The sequence below is a fragment of the Schistosoma haematobium genome, chromosome 6, assembly GCF_000699445.3.
Source record: "Schistosoma haematobium chromosome 6, whole genome shotgun sequence".
NCBI lineage: Eukaryota > Metazoa > Platyhelminthes > Trematoda > Strigeidida > Schistosomatidae > Schistosoma > Schistosoma haematobium.
The window spans coordinates 16,686,460-16,709,332 of record NC_067201.1 but is presented as its reverse complement, the minus strand read 5'-3'; the positions used below and the strand labels follow the sequence as shown (position 1 = coordinate 16,709,332).

General features: G+C 32.7%; 1 protein-coding gene across 4 annotated transcripts in view; it reads right to left on the bottom strand.

Annotated features, from left to right (window-relative positions):
• Positions 1-1,304: 1,304 nt before the first annotated feature.
• MS3_00008647 (uncharacterized protein) overlaps positions 1,305-22,873 on the bottom strand; it is a gene marked incomplete at its 5' end in the record, with an annotated part of 37,639 nt that continues 16,070 nt past the window's right edge. Inside the window, 8 exons of one of the 4 annotated variants that reach the window (XM_051216987.1) lie at positions 1,305-1,504; positions 3,916-4,241; positions 6,414-6,840; positions 10,730-11,155; positions 17,505-17,531; positions 17,599-17,932; positions 19,349-19,587; positions 22,513-22,590. In XM_051216987.1, coding sequence (XP_051065615.1) covers positions 1,403-1,504; positions 3,916-4,241; positions 6,414-6,813 — 828 coding nt within the window. In that variant the 3' untranslated portion in view covers positions 1,305-1,402. Of the gene's footprint in view, positions 1,505-3,915; positions 4,242-6,413; positions 6,841-10,729; positions 11,156-17,504; positions 17,532-17,598; positions 17,933-19,348; positions 19,588-21,315; positions 22,591-22,873 lie in introns of those variants that run through there. The other 3 variants (XM_012943316.3, XM_051216989.1, XM_051216988.1) reach the window with 3 other exon arrangements.

Below are 22,873 nucleotides of genomic sequence, written 5' to 3'. Positions count from 1 at the left end.
ATAATCAAGATATTGCTCCCTTTATGTGATGAACAAGGAAAGACTACAGATAGCGTGAACCATCTTATATACTTTGGAGATGCAGAAGAATACAGCTCGGCATTTCCTCAAGGTAAACCCTGGAAAATTACTCTTCTTCCGTCCCCGTATTGAGCATAAGAGAGCCGCCTTCATTATATTCAAATTTCGAGACTCAGGGACAATGTGAATCAAAGACACAAAACATACTTATCACTGTTCATCTGTAACGCTGCTTCGAGGACAAAAGAAGTGAGACTATTACGTGGGCTATTGGTCGCAGAGTATGCAGTAGCCAAGTTAGTAACGTTATAGTTTTAAAATTCGACAAAAATAACACCCAAGTGTAAGACAAATATACTAACTGAATTATTTTTGCGAATCACTCATAGATATTTGAAACATTTCAAGTAATTACCAGATAACATATTAAAACCTCTGATGCAACTTTATGAGACTATCTCGGATGAAACTTTAGCAAAATTATATATTTTAATCGTCTGTCCGGTCTTAAGCAGGTTTGAATGCATTAAAATTCAGTATTCCTATATCTGTATCTGGGTTGGTGAACTCTAATTCCTATTTGTAGTTTTCCAGTTACTATGGGTTCCTCAATGTACTATGTAGTATATCTTTTCACATCGGATTTAGTAGACCGAACAAAGCAGGAGGTAGTTACATGAAGAATTATAAAACTCCGCAGACTAACAGATTTAGAATGCATAGCTTGTAGAGTTTTGAATATTAATAAAACTAAGGTATTTGACTGTTTTATGGAGAATGATGGACACATCCTCTGGAGAAAGGTGAATTACAAGCAAACTGTCCTCATTATGTACACTTATGATTGCATAGCTTCCTTTTTATTGAAACAAGTAATGTCAATTTTAATGTTATAGTGATTAATGGTTCATTTTCCTCTATTTTTAAATGTGTTAAATTTATATATCCGGGTGAGTATTTTTGACAAGTTCATAGATTTACCATTATTTGTTTCTGAAAAGTCTTTGAACCGATGTTTTCGTGTTATATGTTGAAAAAGTGACCAACTACTACGTTGTTAATCTGTTTTTGATTTATTAGTGATACATCAACAGCTAATATTGATGTTACACAAGACGGCTCCTACAGATTCAAATACAATAAGTATCAATATTTATTAAAGTTGAATTTTAAAGCGCAAGCTTTCTTTCATGATGTGATTTTCAACCGCATAATGTTTTTCCAGACAAGAAATATAGAGACAAACCGTATACAAAAATATCATATAAAGATTATTTAAGTATATTTTATTAAATAGATAAAATGACTGATAATAAGATAGTTCGTTCTGAAATTAAAATCATCGCCTCCCATATATATGATAAAGCATAACGTAAACACATCATTTAATTCTCTGACCAACCAACAGTCCAAGTAAAAATACACCAATAACTGTTAGACCAAACGATATTTTTTGTGATGAATTCAATGGACACTGATTTTCCTTTTGAAATAAACATAAATTGAAAACATACAATTATAGATACAAATAAAAGAAACAAAAGGAATAATAATAGTGCTATCAACAGTTTACCAGCTATAGTCCTTTATCTCATGATCATCGTTGCAACAATTGAATAGTTATGGATAAGTTTGTGCTTATATTACTCGAATAAAATGGTAAGGTTGTAAAAAGTGATATTTCAAGTAAATGTTTATTATGATAACTGGATATGAAGTTGAATTGGAGAAGATAACGCGTATTATACAAAGTTATAAAAAAATTTTTTATTTATGTACCTGCACTGAAAATACATTTGAGGAAGATGCTGTCGACTAAAACACTAATATATATACATACGTTAGACAGCATGTGAACTTTGCAATTATTTTTTGAAGACTGTTTACTCAATTTCCGATTGTAGGAGAAAACTCGATAGTCTGATTTGGCAACAGAGATTGAAAACAACTACTGAAAATAAATGATAAGCAACCAAATTTTTCTGTACCAAAAGAAGTGACCCCATTACTTTATACAAGTCTCAAAACATATAAATCACTACTTCATTTCCCATGGTAGTTACCAATTCATATGTGAGTGGCAACACATAAAAACAAAGAACAATTGAAATGTAAATTTGATGATAATAAGAAATGATTTTAAAATCATTTGACAGCACAATTCCAAATCAGTAATGGGATAGGTGAATTGTGCAAATTCACATCAAAGTAAAGTGTTGAGGTGGCTATTTGAAACAAACGTAGATTAGATTTCTTATGTCATTAGGCTATACTTTTCTCTATAGAAGCTCTAGCCCTCAGAAGATTTCAACCTCTCTTACATCATTAAAATCATCAGTGATGCGAAAACTAACCATTACTGTCATACATTAATTATTTGATCTTCTTTTAGTTTTCCTACTAAAATATAGTTAGTGGGCGTAGACAAATAAACATTCAGCATGCTAAATGCTCTGATACTAATTAATATCATGAGTTTCTTTCTATTATTGTTCTCTACTTTGACTTCACTGTGTATGTAAACTTTCAGTATTTGTGTTATATAAACCATTCATTAATTATTCCCATAGAGACATGTACGATATAAGTTGAGTGAAAAAATACTACTTTTTCAGTTATTTCTTTTACATGACCCTACACTAATATTAGAAGTTTTAGTATTAAATATTATTTCAATGGTTGAGATCATGAGTCAGTTGAAGCTAGACCACCATGGAAAACCTGGAAGCACTGGAAGGCCGTTTAGTCTTATTGTGGGACTCCTCAGCAGTGCGCATTCACGATCTCGCCCCTCCTGAGAGATTCGAACCCAGGACCTATCAGTCTCACACGCGAGCGCTTAACCACTAGACACTGAGCCGGCACATAAAATCAATTAGTTTTGACAATTAACAGATTATGAAATTTCATATTTTTTGTGTCATAAAACTGGTTACTGTATTGTTAAGTTAATTCATCATCGTCTATTGGTATTGATTTTCAATTTCATTGTAAAACCTATACAATATCAGTGTCATTCTTTAATACGTAATTATTCGAGCGGAAATACATTAATGTCTGATCTATTATTTATTATTAGTTGTATATAGCATGTTTATACGTTACGTGATTTAGTCTATATCAAGTGGATTTCTTCATAGTATTATCCTATTACTGTATTATTTCTAAGAGCACAAAAATATTCTTTTTCTTTTTTACAACACCTTTAGATAGTCATCATCAGTGAATGTATCAATCAATTATTAGACATATGTAATGATTAAATTTATACGGATTTTTCATCATTGAAAAATTTTAAAAAAGAAATTAAATATATCACTTATGAATAGTTACTTAGTTTATAGACACATATCGTAACAGTTATAGCAACAAATTAAAAATGACTCGAAATGCCAGTTACTATCGAGTATCATGGCAAAGGACAAAATGAATGATAAATATATTTATGATAGGCTTTAGACTTTCGGGTAAATACACGCTTAAAATAAAATACGAGTAATGGATTATTAGAAAATAGAATCAACTTTTTTAACTAGACATACAATAATGTTCTTATCAGGAGGGGTTTAGTGGAGATTTTAGCAATTAGCTGAAGTTAGACATTAACACCGTTGAATGACGGCCGGCTCAGTGGTCTAATGGTTGAGCGGTCGCTCGCGAGACTGATAGATCCTGGGTACGAATCTCGCGGCGGGCGGGATCGTGGATGCGCACTGTTGAGGAGCCCCATACTAGGACGAAACGGTCGTCCAGCGCTTCCAGGTTTTTCATGATGGTCTAGCTTCAAATGACTCATGATTTCAACTATCGAAAAAATAGTTTTACTAAATGATGCAAAATAATGAATAGAGAGAGGGAAAAATAAATGAACTCATTAAAAAGAATTTCATTTACTTTAATTTTCTTCACATCTTCATGTTGCTCATTACAGATATGGTCCAATAAATCGAAAAGTGTATTCTGTGATTCACTTATTGATTTATTCGATATCCAGTTTAAACTTCGTTTAACTGATTCATGCCAACCGTATAATTTAACGGCGCGATCATTTGAATTAATTTTTGAATAAAATGTTGACTGATATTCATCTGGTTTATTAGTCGAATATTCTCGAATTTTCAATAATCCAGTTGGATTAATATCCAGTGCTAATGCCACAGTAACTGCCGCACCTAATGCAGTCATAACATCAGAATGATTATGACGTCGAACAGTTACATCTATTCAATGAAAAATAAAATAAATAGAGCAGATAAGTAAACAGTATGAAATAAACAATTACGTACTAAATATTGTATCAGTAGTATTAAATTGATCAGTTAACCGATTATTTTTATATATGAAATGTAACACAAGTTTTGCTAGCCGGTAAAATCCATGAAAATCAAATGTATACTTCAAATAAGGAGAGATTGTTTAGGTTTAGGTTGAACTTGATCGGTTAGTTAGTTTAATGAAGTTACTATACTGTCTGTAATTATTATAAAAGTGTATGATAACTACATATCAATTTACATAGCAACAGAATTTTAGTCAATCAAAAAATTTCCAAACTAGTACTCTTCCCTTATTATGATGATATTCACTACTAACTTGAGAATAACCACGAGAAATAGAAAAACGAAACAATAATACAAATTCATTTTGAAACCTTGCAGTCTACAACACTAATTGCCTTCAGGGTAGACTGACACTAAAAACTACAGTTCACTGAAGAGTAGTTTCATCACCAGAAGGATCCCTCACGACATCCACAAACCTGCTCTATTCATATTTTGTAACTCTCACAATAAGTATAGATTTACGAATAATAATTATTATTTAAACAGATTCCTTGTTTTTCTACCACCAGTATATCACTGTTCACAAATTAAAGCAAAATTGTTTCTTCAGAAATGTAAACAACTAGAATCATAGCGAAACGTCTGAAATTTAAATGTTGGATTCGGAGCTTTCAATTATCATACGGAGTTCAATAATGTTAATAAACAACCTTATTATTTTAATAAGCCTTGAAATTAATCCTTTGATTTTCTTTTCAGTATATTATTCTGTTTTTCTACTGTTTCCTGTTCAAGCTTAATGTTTCCTGTAGAATTAGAAAACAGTTGTTTGTATTTGAATTAGTTTTTACAAAAATGAACAGTACAATAATATATTTCGATCGTTATCCTAATATCAATCGGATTTAATATTGTAGTTGAATTCCAGTTATTTACCAAAAGTGAATACATTCTAATATTTAAGGTTATGTTCACGCTTTTTCCGTTGGTTGTATCTTGTAAACAGGAAAAGTTGACTAATATTGTAGTGAACAGAACACGGATGGGGACAATCGAATATACTCAACATAAAATTACAGGAATTGTTAATAAAATCTAACAACCATAAAGTAAATGCTTAATTTGCAAAATGTCCTTCAATTGTCTCAAAATGACTCAGAATTCATTGTTCTTGCATTTCCATATAAATCGCATTCTGTTCCGATTATTTACTGTTCGATCCTCTTGTCTCTCTGCTGCCAGACCTTCTGATCACGACTAACATCATATACTACTTATGTCAATATAAGTAGCACACACCACAATATTAGCTATCCAAACAATTACCAAAGCATTTTACACTTCAACGTAATCCACGTGAACGATTAGAGAATGTTACTTTCTCGACAGACATTTACAAATAGTATACTCACAGTTTAGCTGAACCATATATGTATTTTATTTTTTACTGGAGTTTAGGATTAAAAAAAACTAACTTTAAAATTAATTATTCTCCTGAATCCTGTCTCTGATAAATGATTTATTCATGCACTTTAATTCTGTAGCTTTTATTTGTATGTTTATTGCCAATTGAAATATTCTATAAGGCTAAATGATTGATTACTTGAATAATTCGGGGTAGATTGTAAAGGTTGTGAGATAAGTTCCCTGAGTTATTTTTATTGTATTTGACGATGATTATGCGAGTTGCTGATTAACTGTGATGAACAACTAATAGGGCAAATATTTTCCTAGCACGTTTATATGCAAGAGTAACGGTTTCAAAGTCAGTGAAATGACTCTTTCTAGCCGTTTTTCTTGGAGTAACTAGATAATATTTTATCCTAGCAAGAAATATATGTAACGCTCTGTGCTGAATTTCAAATAACAATTGTAAACATTATATATATATATATATATATATATATATATATATATATATATATATATAATTACTGCTAAATTCTTGTTTTATGATATTCTGATTCAGTAAACCTATACAAATACCAAGTTTGAGGTTGTATAGCGTTGAAATAAAGTGATGTATCAACTTATTACCAGCATGCTGGGTGAAATAATAATAATAATAATAATAATAATAATAATAATGATAAAATTGGTCAAACCTACTCAAAATGTCAGCTAAACTTTGCATAAGAATGTCACTATTGGACATTCCACCATCAACAATAATTTCATTTGGTTTTTTTAATGCCATTAATGGAACTATTGAATTGCATTTATTATTAGCTTTAGCTAAAGTAGCCACAAAGAGAACATCATATGTTTGATAAACAGATGATCTTAAGCCAGCATAAACAAGATCAGATTTATCAACATTCGCTGTGATTCCACATATGACACAACGTGCACTTTCTTGCCACCATGGACAGAAAAGACCACTAAATGCTGGGACTAAATAGCATGGATCTGGTTCATTAAATCTTTGTTTTCTGTATACTGAAGCAGACAATTTCTCACATTCCGCATCATCTTTAAACACGTCCAGTTTTGTCTTCAACCATCTCATTGTAGCCCCAGAAAATGATATAGCACCCTAATTAAGTAGGAAAAACGTCAAAACTTTCACTCACTCAACATTATATTAGTAGTGAAAGCGATAATAAAGAAAACGGATTTCCTATTCATGGTATACGTTTCAAAAGCATTTTCGATCAATGAAGTTCCCCATGATTAAAATTAATGCTGTAAAAATGAGAGTATTGCATTAAGCTCTGCTCTGATAGGTTTAAAAAGAACGTTGATTATTTCAATCATCACATCATTTTAAAGTTTTCTAAAGTAAGTATTACTGAAAGTATTCAATAAAACAGACAACATAAAATCTCAATGAATCTACACTCTTGATGTTTTAAGCAGTGTGGTTTATGTGAAGGAATAAATTTAAGGAGCGTTCATTGGAGCAGATTTAATGTTACTTAACATTTGTAAGCAATACTAAAGTTGAAATATAGTACTTAAAGTAAACGAGTTATGCTTAACATTGAATGAATCCTCATTCAAAATCAGTCAACACACTAGGCACTTAATCACTATGAGACTATCATTAACTGTTCTAAAATTTAATCTTATACTTTATTGAGTCGAATAGTTTAATTGAAAAGTTGTCATTATCACTAGGGATAATATCAGAACAAAAGTGAATAAGTTCCATTGTTGTCACAGAATAAAAATCAAATCTTTATAATCAAACAATTAAATTAAGAGAATACAATTCCATTAAATGTACAAACTTGAACAACAAATTATTATGACTTTTAGAAATTCCAATTTTTTTAATACATCTCAACTGAAGTGCCATAAAAATTAGAATACAACTTTCGACAATGCAATGAGAAGACGAAGTTTATCAGAATTATGTGATATATTAGCGTAATACATTTCGAACAATCTGATCACATATATACTTGTTAATCAATAACGATTTGAGCTCATTACTCATCGATATATATTGAATGATAGTTAAACTATATAACAGAATGACTGTAATCGATAAATGAAATGTCTGTATTCCCACACAGTAACCTGATCATAACTTTACTCGTAGTGATGTCAAAAAATCTCTGGGTTCGATCGTGTTTGTGATTGTCAGTATGCATGTTATGAACGGGGAATTAAGAAGCCCAGACAATTACGAAAGCTATTTTCTTGGGACGTTATTGCATTTCATTCAAACCCTGTAAAACACTTATATTTATTTTTGTCCCTATCTTATTCTACATAACACGAGCTTTCGTTCTATGTATCATTCACTAGCATACCCTTTTTTGTCCCAAAAATATTGTAATTTAAACATTATATTTTGCACTATATTTTCTACCCTAATTCCCTGTTTCGGGCATAACTGTATTTTTCCAAATTATCGTACGTCGTGGTCAAGATATGCACTTATTTATTCATGTACATTTTTGTAGTAATCCGAATTCAGAGAATCCAGAGTTTAGTGTTCCAACTGTCTTGTCTTCTTTCACTCGCGTGCTTGCCAACCAATCAGGATTCAGAATAGTTCTCTCTACCCCGATCGAACTCACGCGTATTAGACTCAAGGTTAAGCCACTCAGCCTAACGCGTCAAGGTCATAATTTAGACTACACAGACCAAGGTCAAGTCATAACAAGTATCACGGGGTAAAAGCGATCCAAGGTCATAACAACTGGCGACGGAGAATTTTTTTTTCTTTCCTATATTGATTGATCCAGTACAAAATGCCTGTTTCATTGGATGACCTTAAAACTATTCTTCAAATGCAGCAAGCACAAAATGAGGCAAATCAGACGAAGCTTTTGGATGCATTCGCACGAATGTTCTCATTACAGTCGTCCTCAGCTTGTCAATCAGATAAGCATGAAAGCATCATAAATTCTATTTCTGAATTCCAGTATGATCCTGAAGCTAATATCATTTTCAGTTCGTGGTTTCACCGTTGTGAAGATATTTTCCGCGTTGAATGCTCGCATCTTGATGACGCAGCAAAAGTCCGCTTACTCTTTAGAAGACTGGGAACACAGGAATATAATAAATATGTAAATTTTATCTTGCCGCAAAATCCACGAGATGTATCATTCAAAGATACAGTCCAGATTTTATCTGATATTTTCGATGAACAGTCCTCATTATTTAATACTCGCTATAAATGTTTCCAAATAACAAAATCTCCAGAGGACGATTATCTCATGTATGCCGGAAAGGTAAATCGACAGTGCGAACGCTTCAAAATAAACGAAATCACAGCGGACCAATTTAAATGCTTGGTTTTCATATGTGGTCTAAAGAATGAAGAAGATGCAGATGTCCGTACCAGAATTTTGGCACGCATTGAACAAGAACCAAATATGACATTACAAATGGTTACAACCGAATGTCAGCGGTTACTTAGTCTCAAGCATGACACTGCGATGGTGCAACAGAAGGGTAAACCTTCCGGTTCTGATTCAATTAATGCGCTCCGATCCATAAAATCATCGAAACAAAACTGTACAAGCAGGAAACAACCTGCCAACCCCCCATCACCATGCTGGTTCTGCGGAGCATGGCATTTTGCAAAATTCTGTCCGTTTAAGAATCATAAATGCCGCAAATGTCATCGCATTGGCCACAAAGAAGGTCACTGTTCGTTAAATAAACGCAAGACTAAACATCGTAGTGGAAATTCAAAGCAACGATTAAACAGTCAAATTAAAACCACGTTTGCAACCTTTAAAGTTGGATTTAAAAGTAGGCGGAAATTTGTAAATTTATTAGTAAATGAAGAACTTATACGACTTCAGTTGGACACTGCTTCTGATGTCACGTTGATTTCAAAGAACACATGGCACAAGTTAGGATGCCCATCCATCCGACCGACGGAACATGTCGCCCGAAATGCGTCAGGAGACATAGTAAAGTTGACAGGAGAGGTTCTATGCAATGTTCAACTTATGGGAAGTAAATTTACAGATGTTTGTTATCTAACAAATCGACACGATTTAGATCTATTGGGATTAGATTGGATTGCACATGTTGATACTTTGAACAAATTATTAGATGAGGTATGTTCTCAAAATGTTTCCTATGAGTCTATCCAAATCCCTAATGATATTTCTAAATCAAATGCCTCCGACGAATCATCCTCTCTGGATATTAACGAATTAAATGCTTCTGATGAAACATGTTCTTATGATCTTTCTGAATCAAACAATTCAAATGTTATGTGTTCTCACCATGTCAAATCTAATACCGCCGATTTATTGCCTTCTCATAAAATTTCCAAATCGAATACTTCAGACAAAGTATGCGCTAGTGAAACTTCGGAATCTCATGTACTTCTTTCAAATGTTATGTCTACATCTCCAGAAGAACCTTGGTCGCGTATACATGTTGATTTTGCTAGCCCATTCCAGGGTACGTACCCCCTCGTTTGTGTTGATGCTTATTCAAAATGGCCGGAGATTTTTCCTATAAATCAAATCACTTCACAACAGACTATCATGAAACTACGGCAGTTATTCTCCCGTTTTGACGATGATTATGCGAGTTGCTGATTAACTGTGATGAACAACTAATAGGGCAAATATTTTCCTAGCACGTTTATATGCAAGAGTAACGGTTTCAAAGTCAGTGAAATGACTCTTTCTAGCCGTTTTTCTTGGAGTAACTAGATAATATTTTATCCTAGCAAGAAATATATGTAACGCTCTGTGCTGAATTTCAAATAACAATTGTAAACATTATATATATATATATATATATATATATATATATATATATATATATATAATTACTGCTAAATTCTTGTTTTATGATATTCTGATTCAGTAAACCTATACAAATACCAAGTTTGAGGTTGTATAGCGTTGAAATAAAGTGATGTATCAACTTATTACCAGCATGCTGGGTGAAATAATAATAATAATAATAATAATAATGATAAAATTGGTCAAACCTACTCAAAATGTCAGCTAAACTTTGCATAAGAATGTCACTATTGGACATTCCACCATCAACAATAATTTCATTTGGTTTTTTAATGCCATTAATGGAACTATTGAATTGCATTTATTATTAGCTTTAGCTAAAGTAGCCACAAAGAGAACATCATATGTTTGATAAACAGATGATCTTAAGCCAGCATAAACAAGATCAGATTTATCAACATTCGCTGTGATTCCACATATGACACAACGTGCACTTTCTTGCCACCATGGACAGAAAAGACCACTAAATGCTGGGACTAAATAGCATGGATCTGGTTCATTAAATCTTTGTTTTCTGTATACTGAAGCAGACAATTTCTCACATTCCGCATCATCTTTAAACACGTCCAGTTTTGTCTTCAACCATCTCATTGTAGCCCCAGAAAATGATATAGCACCCTAATTAAGTAGGAAAAACGTCAAAACTTTCACTCACTCAACATTATATTAGTAGTGAAAGCGATAATAAAGAAAACGGATTTCCTATTCATGGTATACGTTTCAAAAGCATTTTCGATCAATGAAGTTCCCCATGATTAAAATTAATGCTGTAAAAATGAGAGTATTGCATTAAGCTCTGCTCTGATAGGTTTAAAAGAACGTTGATTATTTCAATCATCACATCATTTTAAAGTTTTCTAAAGTAAGTATTACTGAAAGTATTCAATAAAACAGACAACATAAAATCTCAATGAATCTACACTCTTGATGTTTTAAGCAGTGTGGTTTATGTGAAGGAATAAATTTAAGGAGCGTTCATTGGAGCAGATTTAATGTTACTTAACATTTGTAAGCAATACTAAAGTTGAAATATAGTACTTAAAGTAAACGAGTTATGCTTAACATTGAATGAATCCTCATTCAAAATCAGTCAACACACTAGGCACTTAATCACTATGAGACTATCATTAACTGTTCTAAAATTTAATCTTATACTTTATTGAGTCGAATAGTTTAATTGAAAAGTTGTCATTATCACTAGGGATAATATCAGAACAAAAGTGAATAAGTTCCATTGTTGTCACAGAATAAAAATCAAATCTTTATAATCAAACAATTAAATTAAGAGAATACAATTCCATTAAATGTACAAACTTGAACAACAAATTATTATGACTTTTAGAAATTCCAATTTTTTAATACATCTCAACTGAAGTGCCATAAAAATTAGAATACAACTTTCGACAATGCAATGAGAAGACGAAGTTTATCAGAATTATGTGATATATTAGCGTAATACATTTCGAACAATCTGATCACATATATACTTGTTAATCAATAACGATTTGAGCTCATTACTCATCGATATATATTGAATGATAGTTAAACTATATAACAGAATGACTGTAATCGATAAATGAAATGTCTGTATTCCCACACAGTAACCTGATCATAACTTTACTCGTAGTGATGTCAAAAATCTCTGGGTTCGATCGTGTTTGTGATTGTCAGTATGCATGTTATGAACGGGGAATTAAGAAGCCCAGACAATTACGAAAGCTATTTTCTTGGGACGTTATTGCATTTCATTCAAACCCTGTAAAACACTTATATTTATTTTTGTCCCTATCTTATTCTACATAACACGAGCTTTCGTTCTATGTATCATTCACTAGCATACCCTTTTTTGTCCCAAAAATATTGTAATTTAAACATTATATTTTGCACTATATTTTCTACCCTAATTCCCTGTTTCGGGCATAACTGTATTTTTCCAAATTATCGTACGTCGTGGTCAAGATATGCACTTATTTATTCATGTACATTTTTGTAGTAATCCGAATTCAGAGAATCCAGAGTTTAGTGTTCCAACTGTCTTGTCTTCTTTCACTCGCGTGCTTGCCAACCAATCAGGATTCAGAATAGTTCTCTCTACCCCGATCGAACTCACGCGTATTAGACTCAAGGTTAAGCCACTCAGCCTAACGCGTCAAGGTCATAATTTAGACTACACAGACCAAGGTCAAGTCATAACAAGTATCACGGGGTAAAAGCGATCCAAGGTCATAACAACTGGCGACGGAGAATTTTTTTCTTTCCTATATTGATTGATCCAGTACAAAATGCCTGTTTCATTGGATGACCTTAAAACTATTCTTCAAATGCAGCAAGCACAAAATGAGGCAAATCAGACGAAGCTTTTGGATGCATTCGCACGAATGTTCTCATTACAGTCGTCCTCAGCTTGTCAATCAGATAAGCATGAAAGCATCATAAATTCTATTTCTGAATTCCAGTATGATCCTGAAGCTAATATCATTTTCAGTTCGTGGTTTCACCGTTGTGAAGATATTTTCCGCGTTGAATGCTCGCATCTTGATGACGCAGCAAAAGTCCGCTTACTCTTTAGAAGACTGGGAACACAGGAATATAATAAATATGTAAATTTTATCTTGCCGCAAAATCCACGAGATGTATCATTCAAAGATACAGTCCAGATTTTATCTGATATTTTCGATGAACAGTCCTCATTATTTAATACTCGCTATAAATGTTTCCAAATAACAAAATCTCCAGAGGACGATTATCTCATGTATGCCGGAAAGGTAAATCGACAGTGCGAACGCTTCAAAATAAACGAAATCACAGCGGACCAATTTAAATGCTTGGTTTTCATATGTGGTCTAAAGAATGAAGAAGATGCAGATGTCCGTACCAGAATTTTGGCACGCATTGAACAAGAACCAAATATGACATTACAAATGGTTACAACCGAATGTCAGCGGTTACTTAGTCTCAAGCATGACACTGCGATGGTGCAACAGAAGGGTAAACCTTCCGGTTCTGATTCAATTAATGCGCTCCGATCCATAAAATCATCGAAACAAAACTGTACAAGCAGGAAACAACCTGCCAACCCCCCATCACCATGCTGGTTCTGCGGAGCATGGCATTTTGCAAAATTCTGTCCGTTTAAGAATCATAAATGCCGCAAATGTCATCGCATTGGCCACAAAGAAGGTCACTGTTCGTTAAATAAACGCAAGACTAAACATCGTAGTGGAAATTCAAAGCAACGATTAAACAGTCAAATTAAAACCACGTTTGCAACCTTTAAAGTTGGATTTAAAAGTAGGCGGAAATTTGTAAATTTATTAGTAAATGAAGAACTTATACGACTTCAGTTGGACACTGCTTCTGATGTCACGTTGATTTCAAAGAACACATGGCACAAGTTAGGATGCCCATCCATCCGACCGACGGAACATGTCGCCCGAAATGCGTCAGGAGACATAGTAAAGTTGACAGGAGAGGTTCTATGCAATGTTCAACTTATGGGAAGTAAATTTACAGATGTTTGTTATCTAACAAATCGACACGATTTAGATCTATTGGGATTAGATTGGATTGCACATGTTGATACTTTGAACAAATTATTAGATGAGGTATGTTCTCAAAATGTTTCCTATGAGTCTATCCAAATCCCTAATGATATTTCTAAATCAAATGCCTCCGACGAATCATCCTCTCTGGATATTAACGAATTAAATGCTTCTGATGAAACATGTTCTTATGATCTTTCTGAATCAAACAATTCAAATGTTATGTGTTCTCACCATGTCAAATCAAATACCGCCGATTCATTGCCTTCTCATAAAATTTCCAAATCGAATACTTCAGACAAAGTATGCGCTAGTGAAACTTCGGAATCTCATGTACTTCTTTCTAATGTTATGTCTACATCTCCAGAAGAACCTTGGTCGCGTATACATGTTGATTTTGCTAGCCCATTCCAGGGTACGTACCCCCTCGTTTGTGTTGATGCTTATTCAAAATGGCCGGAGATTTTTCCTATAAATCAAATCACTTCGCAACAGACTATCATGAAGCTACGGCAGTTATTCTCCCGTTTTGGAGTTCCAGATGTTCTCGTGACAGATAACGGCACTCAGTTTATTTCTTCCATCTTCTCAGATTTCTGCAAGAGGTTTGGAGTCAAACATGTCCGTTCACCTCCGTACCATCCACAATCGAATGGTCAGGCCGAAAGGTTTGTAGATACCTTCAAAAGAGCGCTACTGAAGGCAAAAGGGGAGGGAAAGATAGAGGAGATTCTTGATGACTTTCTCTTGGTCTATAGAACAACTCCAAACCCATCAACACCAAATCAAATGTCCCCAGCAGAAATTATGTTTGGTAGAAAAGTAAGAACTGCCCTCGATGCCATGAAACCACAGCAAATAGACATCGGAAAAAGAAACAGAAAGATGGAAAACCAATTTGATCGCCATCATGGGGCAAAACGCAGAATTTTCCAAAGAAAACAAAAAGTATACGTCCGCGATTTCCGATATTCACCTCCACAATGGACCAGTGGACGCATACTTAAGAGACAAGGGAACGTAATGTATGTGGTGGAAGTTGAAGGACAGAAGTGGACACGCCATGTCAACCACATACTGGAAAATGCTGGCACTTCACAGAAAACCGAGAAATTAGACTCAATGTGGAGAATCATTCTGGACAGTTTTGACATAAAATGCTCAGCAACTCAGAAGACTGCGCAACATGAACAAAGTCCTATTAGGAAAGCATCACGGAAACGCAGAAGACCAGATATTCTACAGGTAGACCCAAAGAGGAGAACATACGTTTCCGAAGGAAGATATCAATGATGATATCTCAGCACTTACCTGTATATAGTAACTAACCATATATTTTTTTCTTTTTTTTAAGGGGGAAGGTGTTATGAACGGGGAATTAAGAAGCCCAGACAATTACGAAAGCTATTTTCTTGGGACGTTATTGCATTTCATTCAAACCCTGTAAAACACTTATATTTATTTTTGTCCCTATCTTATTCTACATAACACGAGCTTTCGTTCTATGTATCATTCACTAGCATACCCTTTTTTGTCCCAAAAATATTGTAATTTAAACATTATATTTTGCACTATATTTTCTACCCTAATTCCCTGTTTCGGGCATAACTGTATTTTTCCAAATTATCGTACGTCGTGGTCAAGATATGCACTTATTTATTCATGTACATTTTTGTAGTAATCCGAATTCAGAGAATCCAGAGTTTAGTGTTCCAACTGTCTTGTCTTCTTTCACTCGCGTGCTTGCCAACCAATCAGGATTCAGAATAGTTCTCTCTACCCCGATCGAACTCACGCGTATTAGACTCAAGGTTAAGCCACTCAGCCTAACGCGTCAAGGTCATAATTTAGACTACACAGACCAAGGTCAAGTCATAACAAGTATCACGGGGTAAAAGCGATCCAAGGTCATAACAATGCAATTCTAAAACGTTCTGAAATCTAGGTGAAATAGCTGCTTATAACTCACGTATTTTCAACAGTTATTTAGATAATTCTAATTCATGATGAAAATGATTAGCATTTACTATGATCAGGCAAGTTATTGAGTAATGTTGATTCCTGCCTACAAACCACAATGGATAGAACATCAAGGACTACTTATCTATAACAAACTTCAATGACTTGTATTTAGTTTAATAAAAATAATAAAAAAGACGTATCCAGTTGAAATTATCCGAGAACCTGATAGTTGTTCAGAATCATTTCATAGCAAACATCATTATTAGTAAACAGCGACCAGTTATATCCAAAAAAAGTAAGTGAAACAATAAATTTTAGTACGATGTAAGTATTTAGTTTTTTACTAATAATATTGTCATACCCCTAAACTCATTTCATCAGTTGATTTCAATTCGAGAAACTTGATATGACATTTGTGAAAATAATTTTAGTTTCTTAAAAACTCACTTCAAGCCCATAATATATGGGTCAAAAAAAGAAAATAGGATATCTATACAACACGTTCTTATCAATATAGCGCATAAATGTTACAGCAGAATTGCTTGTTGTGTAGTAAGTGATTACCGATAACATAATTCTTGAAATTATTCATACCATTTAGTATGTATGCTATAGCACCAGAGACAAGCAACCTTACTTTCAACTGTATTTAATTTATATCTTGTATACAACACAAAAACAACTGAATTTTCGTAAAAAAAAAATATATAATTTGTATATATCTCTACAATGAAAACCTTTACAGAAAGATTTCAGATTCAGATTTGATTTATACCAATAATTATGAAAACAGTATTATTCAAGTGTTAATGGAAATGAAAAAAAAAACACTTGTTGTATTTATTATTCGGAGTTATTACAATGTAGAATTTTTCACTGTTATCTATTTAGTAAAAATAGTGAGATGAATAAGAGGTGATTTCTTGTTGACAATATAATTTTCTGAGATGTGATGAAAAATCAACGGTGTTCAGATAACCATTAACCGTCAGATTAACAGAAAAAGAATCTTAGGAATTCAACTCATAATGATACCTTTAGTTATTTAGACTGCACTAGACAACACGATCGATTGAGATAGTTAAAAGTCCGGGTTTCTATGTTGTATATGATCGAGGGTACACAATGCTTGAGGTGTGTAGTAGCTAATAAAACAGATGTCTAGTTCTCCATGTTTTCCATTGATTCTCTAAATGATTTGAATTTCGGATGACAATTAACTTCAAACTGTGCAAACTACACAAATTGTAAACAACCATCATGTGTTTGTTTATAGGTGTTACAATTGTGACTACAAACAATCATGTAATAAAATAAGCAAACATCCTAAAAGTACATTTATTTCAACAAAAATGGTTGTAATTTGGTCATTCATTTAATCTCGGATCAAGATGGATGAGATACACTGAATTTATACTTATACTATCCAACAGAAAACAACTTTCTAACGAATTATCACTTACCAAAAAATGTTTCTAATGTCCTTCGTTCTACAAAATAACGAAATTGGTAAAATTAAAGTAACCATAACTACCTATCATTTTATTGTAAACCTACCTCTAAAGCATAATGTGGTCTTCCTTTTGAACCCATTTTATAAGCTATTGTGGTTAGAACACCTTTATCTGAAAAATATGGTTGACAACCAATATTCCATAGCATAAATGCTCCAGTTCCATACGTTACTTTAACCCTGGATATATCTGGTAAATTATTTTCATCTACAGAACTGGACAGTCCCCATGTTTGTGCAACAAGTGATGCTTGTTGATCACCTAATATCCCATAAATAGGAACGCCTTTCATTAAACATTTTGAATCTTGAATAACACCGATTAATTCAGATGATGTTACTATTTTCGGAAGTGTACGTGGATTAATATGAAAAAATCTGTAATTAAATGAATAAAATAAATGTAAGTGTAATCATTTTCCAAGTAACGTAAGGAATTTTGTAAAAACTACTGAATTTTACATATTTAAAATAGGAATCGATTTTAGGAAACGATCAAGAACCAGGAAGCATCTGATAGTCATTTCGTCCCAGTATAGAGCTTTTCATCGGTGTGTATCCATGACCCTACCACGAATTGAATGCTGGACCTTCGATCTCACAGTGAGCCTTAAATCTGTAGACCACTGAGCCAATATCCATAATGTACTTTTCTAAATTCAATTGATTTGAAATTATCTTCGATTGCCTATTGTGGACAGCTATCTTACGACGGACATGGCTGAAATCATCTAGTGATAAACTTTGCATTAGAACTTAAGAAATTGCCAGTTCAGTTATCTAGAATTTAAAAGCTCACCGAGAAACCAAAGGTCCTAGATTTAAATCCCAGTGGAAGTTATGGATGCACACCGATGAGAAGCTCTATACCAGGAGGAAATGAATGTCCAATGCTTCCTGGTTTCAAATCGTTAATTCGAATATGAAAAAAATCTAACAATCATAAACGGTCATACGTTGGTTTAATGCGCTAGGAATTATATATACAGTGTAAAACTCTTAGAATACGATACTACATAAGTCTTTAAGCCTAAGCACATACATGAGTATAGCAGCAACCTATAAAACCTAGTTTAAATCAAGTTTTCTAAAAAACACATATAATCACAATTATATTGCCTGTCGATGTGAAATCTAGGTGCAAAACAGTGAGTTATTAAATGTTAAGAAAACTTGTAGAGTGGAGTCAAGTCGAGATTGACCATTAAAAAGGAACGCGTGCCAGGATATCCATAAAATCCCCCGGAAGCCAAATATCAGAAGGCAGTTAATGGACCAAGTCGAGATATATTTGCTGGCGATCTCGTGGTATCAAAAGAATACCGAGATCGTGCCAGGATACAAGCTTGGTTACTGAGCGTAACCGGATTCGCGCGAGGTCACAATCGAAGTGTGTATAATGGATGTTTTTAGCAAAGTTAAACAAAGAGCACATTAAACAGTCACTGGTACAATTGGTTATAATAATAATTGTTTTCATTAAACCAATCGTGTTCTCGTGATAAAAATAAGTCACTACAAACTAATAATCTATTAATTATTTTAAAAGTGAACTGATTTGTGCAAGTATATAATTTGTCAAATAATTATGTATGAATAATATGAACATTGAATAAGTATTATTCGCTAAAATAAATCTGAGTATGTAAATAATAAATTACTTGACATTAGGACCTAAGACCTCCAGTTCGAACGCTTCTCTATCATAGTACTCAATATCATAAGAATAATTTCTAGCTTAATATTCCAAATGAGTGTTTACATTATGAACAGTAAAAAGTGTCTTACGCTTACTGGCATAGATCATGATCCCACTCCAATTTATTCAAATTAAATAGTAGTGTACGGCTTGCATTCGTCACATCAGTAACATGGCACATCTGACTAGTTAGTTTCCATATCAGCCATGAATCAACTGTGCCAAATAATAATTTATTTTCTTCATCTGCTTTAACCACTGACTTTACATTATTTAGTAACCAATTCATTTTTAAAGCTGAGAAATAACTATGTATCGGTAAACCTGTAATATGCTAGAGAAGGAAATCAAAAAGTATACATGTATTTCTATAGATTTTCAAATTAAATTATTATTATAAAACATGCAGATTGTGGTTGACTCCGGAATCCAAGATTCGCGTTTTGATTAACCTGAGACTCATCAGTTAGATGTACTACAATCTCATTGTTGACATTCACACTGATAACAGTTTTGAGTTCAAATGTGGACATCAACACTGTACTCATTTACCTTCTATTTTGATTATCAATTTACAGTTTGGAGAATCTTTCAAGGAAAATGAAACACATATGTGATACAATCATGACGATATCTTTGTTTTGAAGGCAAAGATATTTTGAAACCATTTAAAGTAACCAATAAACAAAATATATCAACTATTAAAAAATGAAGTTAAATAAAAATTAGAATTCGTTCTTTTAATGACAAAATCCATTATTTCTAGTGTTACAGAAAATAATACGCGATTATAACCAAAGTTATTATTATTATGGGCTTTATTCAATATTGTTTTGGTACAGTATAGAATTTTCAGCACAAAGTATTTAAACAAGTTTCTTTTTCTTATTTCTTGATTGACCCTGACGATAAATATTAAGTGATCGCCAGTTAGATGTTAGTAATTTAGGAATAGACATGTGAATATATATTACCAACCAGCACAATCTCTAATTGTACTTTTTGTAACTTGTACAGCGAAAGGTCGTAAAGTTTCCATAAATACGTTTGGATAGGTTATACAATTAAGACATAATAATGTGTGAAAACAAACAAAAGCAAATAACTTATTGAATTATCTAAATGGCAGGAACAGGTAGCCCAAATATTTAAGCAGGCCGCCAATCATAATGATATACTTTTGAAATTCTACCTTTCATCAATATCCCACAGTAAGGATATTAACAAAGTAATAGTTTGTAATTTATCAGAAGTGGTTTTGTGGAGATTGTAGTCTCGCGCGCGAGACTAATAGGTCCTGGGATCGTGGATACATGTATGAATATCAGAAGGGTTTTTGTGGATATTATAGTAATTTCAATGGTTGAGATCATGAGTCAATTGAATCTAGACCCCCATGGAAAATGTGGAAGCGAAAGGGGATCGTGAATGCGTACTGCCACTGACAAGTCCCACAATGGAACGAAACGACCGTCCAGTGCTTCAAGGTTTTCCATGGTGGTCTAGCTTCAATTGACTCATGATCTCAACTATTGAAGTTTATAATGTGTTTTAAAATATTATATTTATTTACTGACATACATATAATTGATTTTAAAAACAAGTTAATCAGTTAATCTTTAAATAAAATAAATAAATCTGAAATATAACTATATAAACCTTTTACAGATATAAGTTTACAATTACAACGGTTTAATGAGTTCAAGTCATATGGTGAATTTACAACTGTTATGTAAAAAAACAACAGAATATTAAGTAATCAAAAAAGTATGTTTATTGTGATAATTCGAGTAATTAAGTTGATACAAGTTACAATTTCTATAAATCAACCATGATGTCATAAAATCACTGTTAACTTAAACATACTACTTATCTTTATTTCTATTGTTAATTAAACAGAATATTTTACGATGAAATTTTTCAATGATATAAATTTTAGAAATTCCATATGATGAACTGTCTTTGCTTACTGAATCAATAAAAAACAGGAAGCATTGGACAGCCATTTCGTCTCACTAAGAAATGTTTCAACAGTGATCATTTACAATATTCCTTGATTCAGTTTGATTAATAAAACAACTTTAACTATATTGGTTAGTCATTTATTGAATGATCTATGAGAATAATAGATTACTTACATGTTTTTAGAATAAAGACTTTTGGTGTTTATGCAAGTAATTATATAACCTCAATAAAAGTAAATCAAGTTTATTTTACGTCTCTGATATTCTCAAAAAGTTAATTTATACATGAATTTCAGTTTTTATGAGTATTCTTGATAATTTTATATGGTTTTCTCGTCACCAAAGATTAAAAGATGCAATAGTTGGTTAATTTGATTATTTTTAGGGTAAATATCTGATAAAAACCAAAACCTCTGACGTTTTACTACCTTACTTATTTCTAATTTTCAACTACTGAATTAACTGTTTTTACTTTCGTTTGACACAGAAAATATGTGAACTATTTCAGAGTAGCATTTTGAGAAAAAAAGACACCGGTTTGTTGGGGCTTGAAAATTTCTATTCGATATCACGTAATATATATCGCTAGTCTGACTAGTGCCCAAGTTCACGAGTTTTACACACTGACGATAGCCTTAACGTCTAATTGCTCCTCGAGTTCATTTATAACCTAGCAGTTAATCAGAAGACGGCGATAGGAAACGGATTAGCCCTCTATTGTACTCAATTTCGATCATGATTAAAAAGTAACACAATAATATACTGAAAATACCTGATCACACAACACATCAAATATGAGATTACACTTTAAGCCCAATCATATCATTAGTGGTAGACGGTAGAACAAACAGTTCTTATTCAGTTAGCAATAATTAAGAGATAGTTAAATGTATAACAATAGTTAATCTACCCACTGGAAGTTTACAATAAGGGAGATATAGGAACAGAATGACATATCTAATAATTATGTAATGAATATATAAATAATAATCAGGAAAATAGCACCAAGAATTTAAACTTTCTCAATATTCGTTATGTTACAACATTCAGGTACTTGATTTTAGGCTAAACTTTTCCATTGAGTACTGCGGTTTAGTTTGCTATCACTACTTCAGTTGTTTGTTTACTTCTTATCAATGGAGTACCTTGTTATGGAATAATTTATTCAGGATCACTGAAATCAATACAATTAAGGTTTAAACTAGAAGGAAATATAAATGCCCTTAAATCTTGATTCAAAAAATGTAAAAAAAAACTCATGGTAATCCAATATTTATTCAAACAACAAGCCTCACATTAACAAACGATGAATGTTAGTATATAATCTCCGAAGATAAAGGCTTTTTGTCTTAGAAAAATCCATAAAATAAATCCTGTTATAATTTAAAAGAAAACGTAGAACAAACATATTCAGTTAGAATCTAGTTTAATCTGTAGCGTGCAAAAGAGATCGTGATAATCCAAATAAAAATTTGAGATATCAACCCACAGACACGTTATAATTACGGATATTTAAGATGGATTAAGCTTCAAAGCAAAGGTCGGAGGTCATTTAAATAATTACTCAAGCCGAAGAACTAAATGTAAGGTCATAAATGGAAACACTAACGATTAGTCCAGTAGAAACATGTATTAAATGGATTGAAGGAGGTAAAA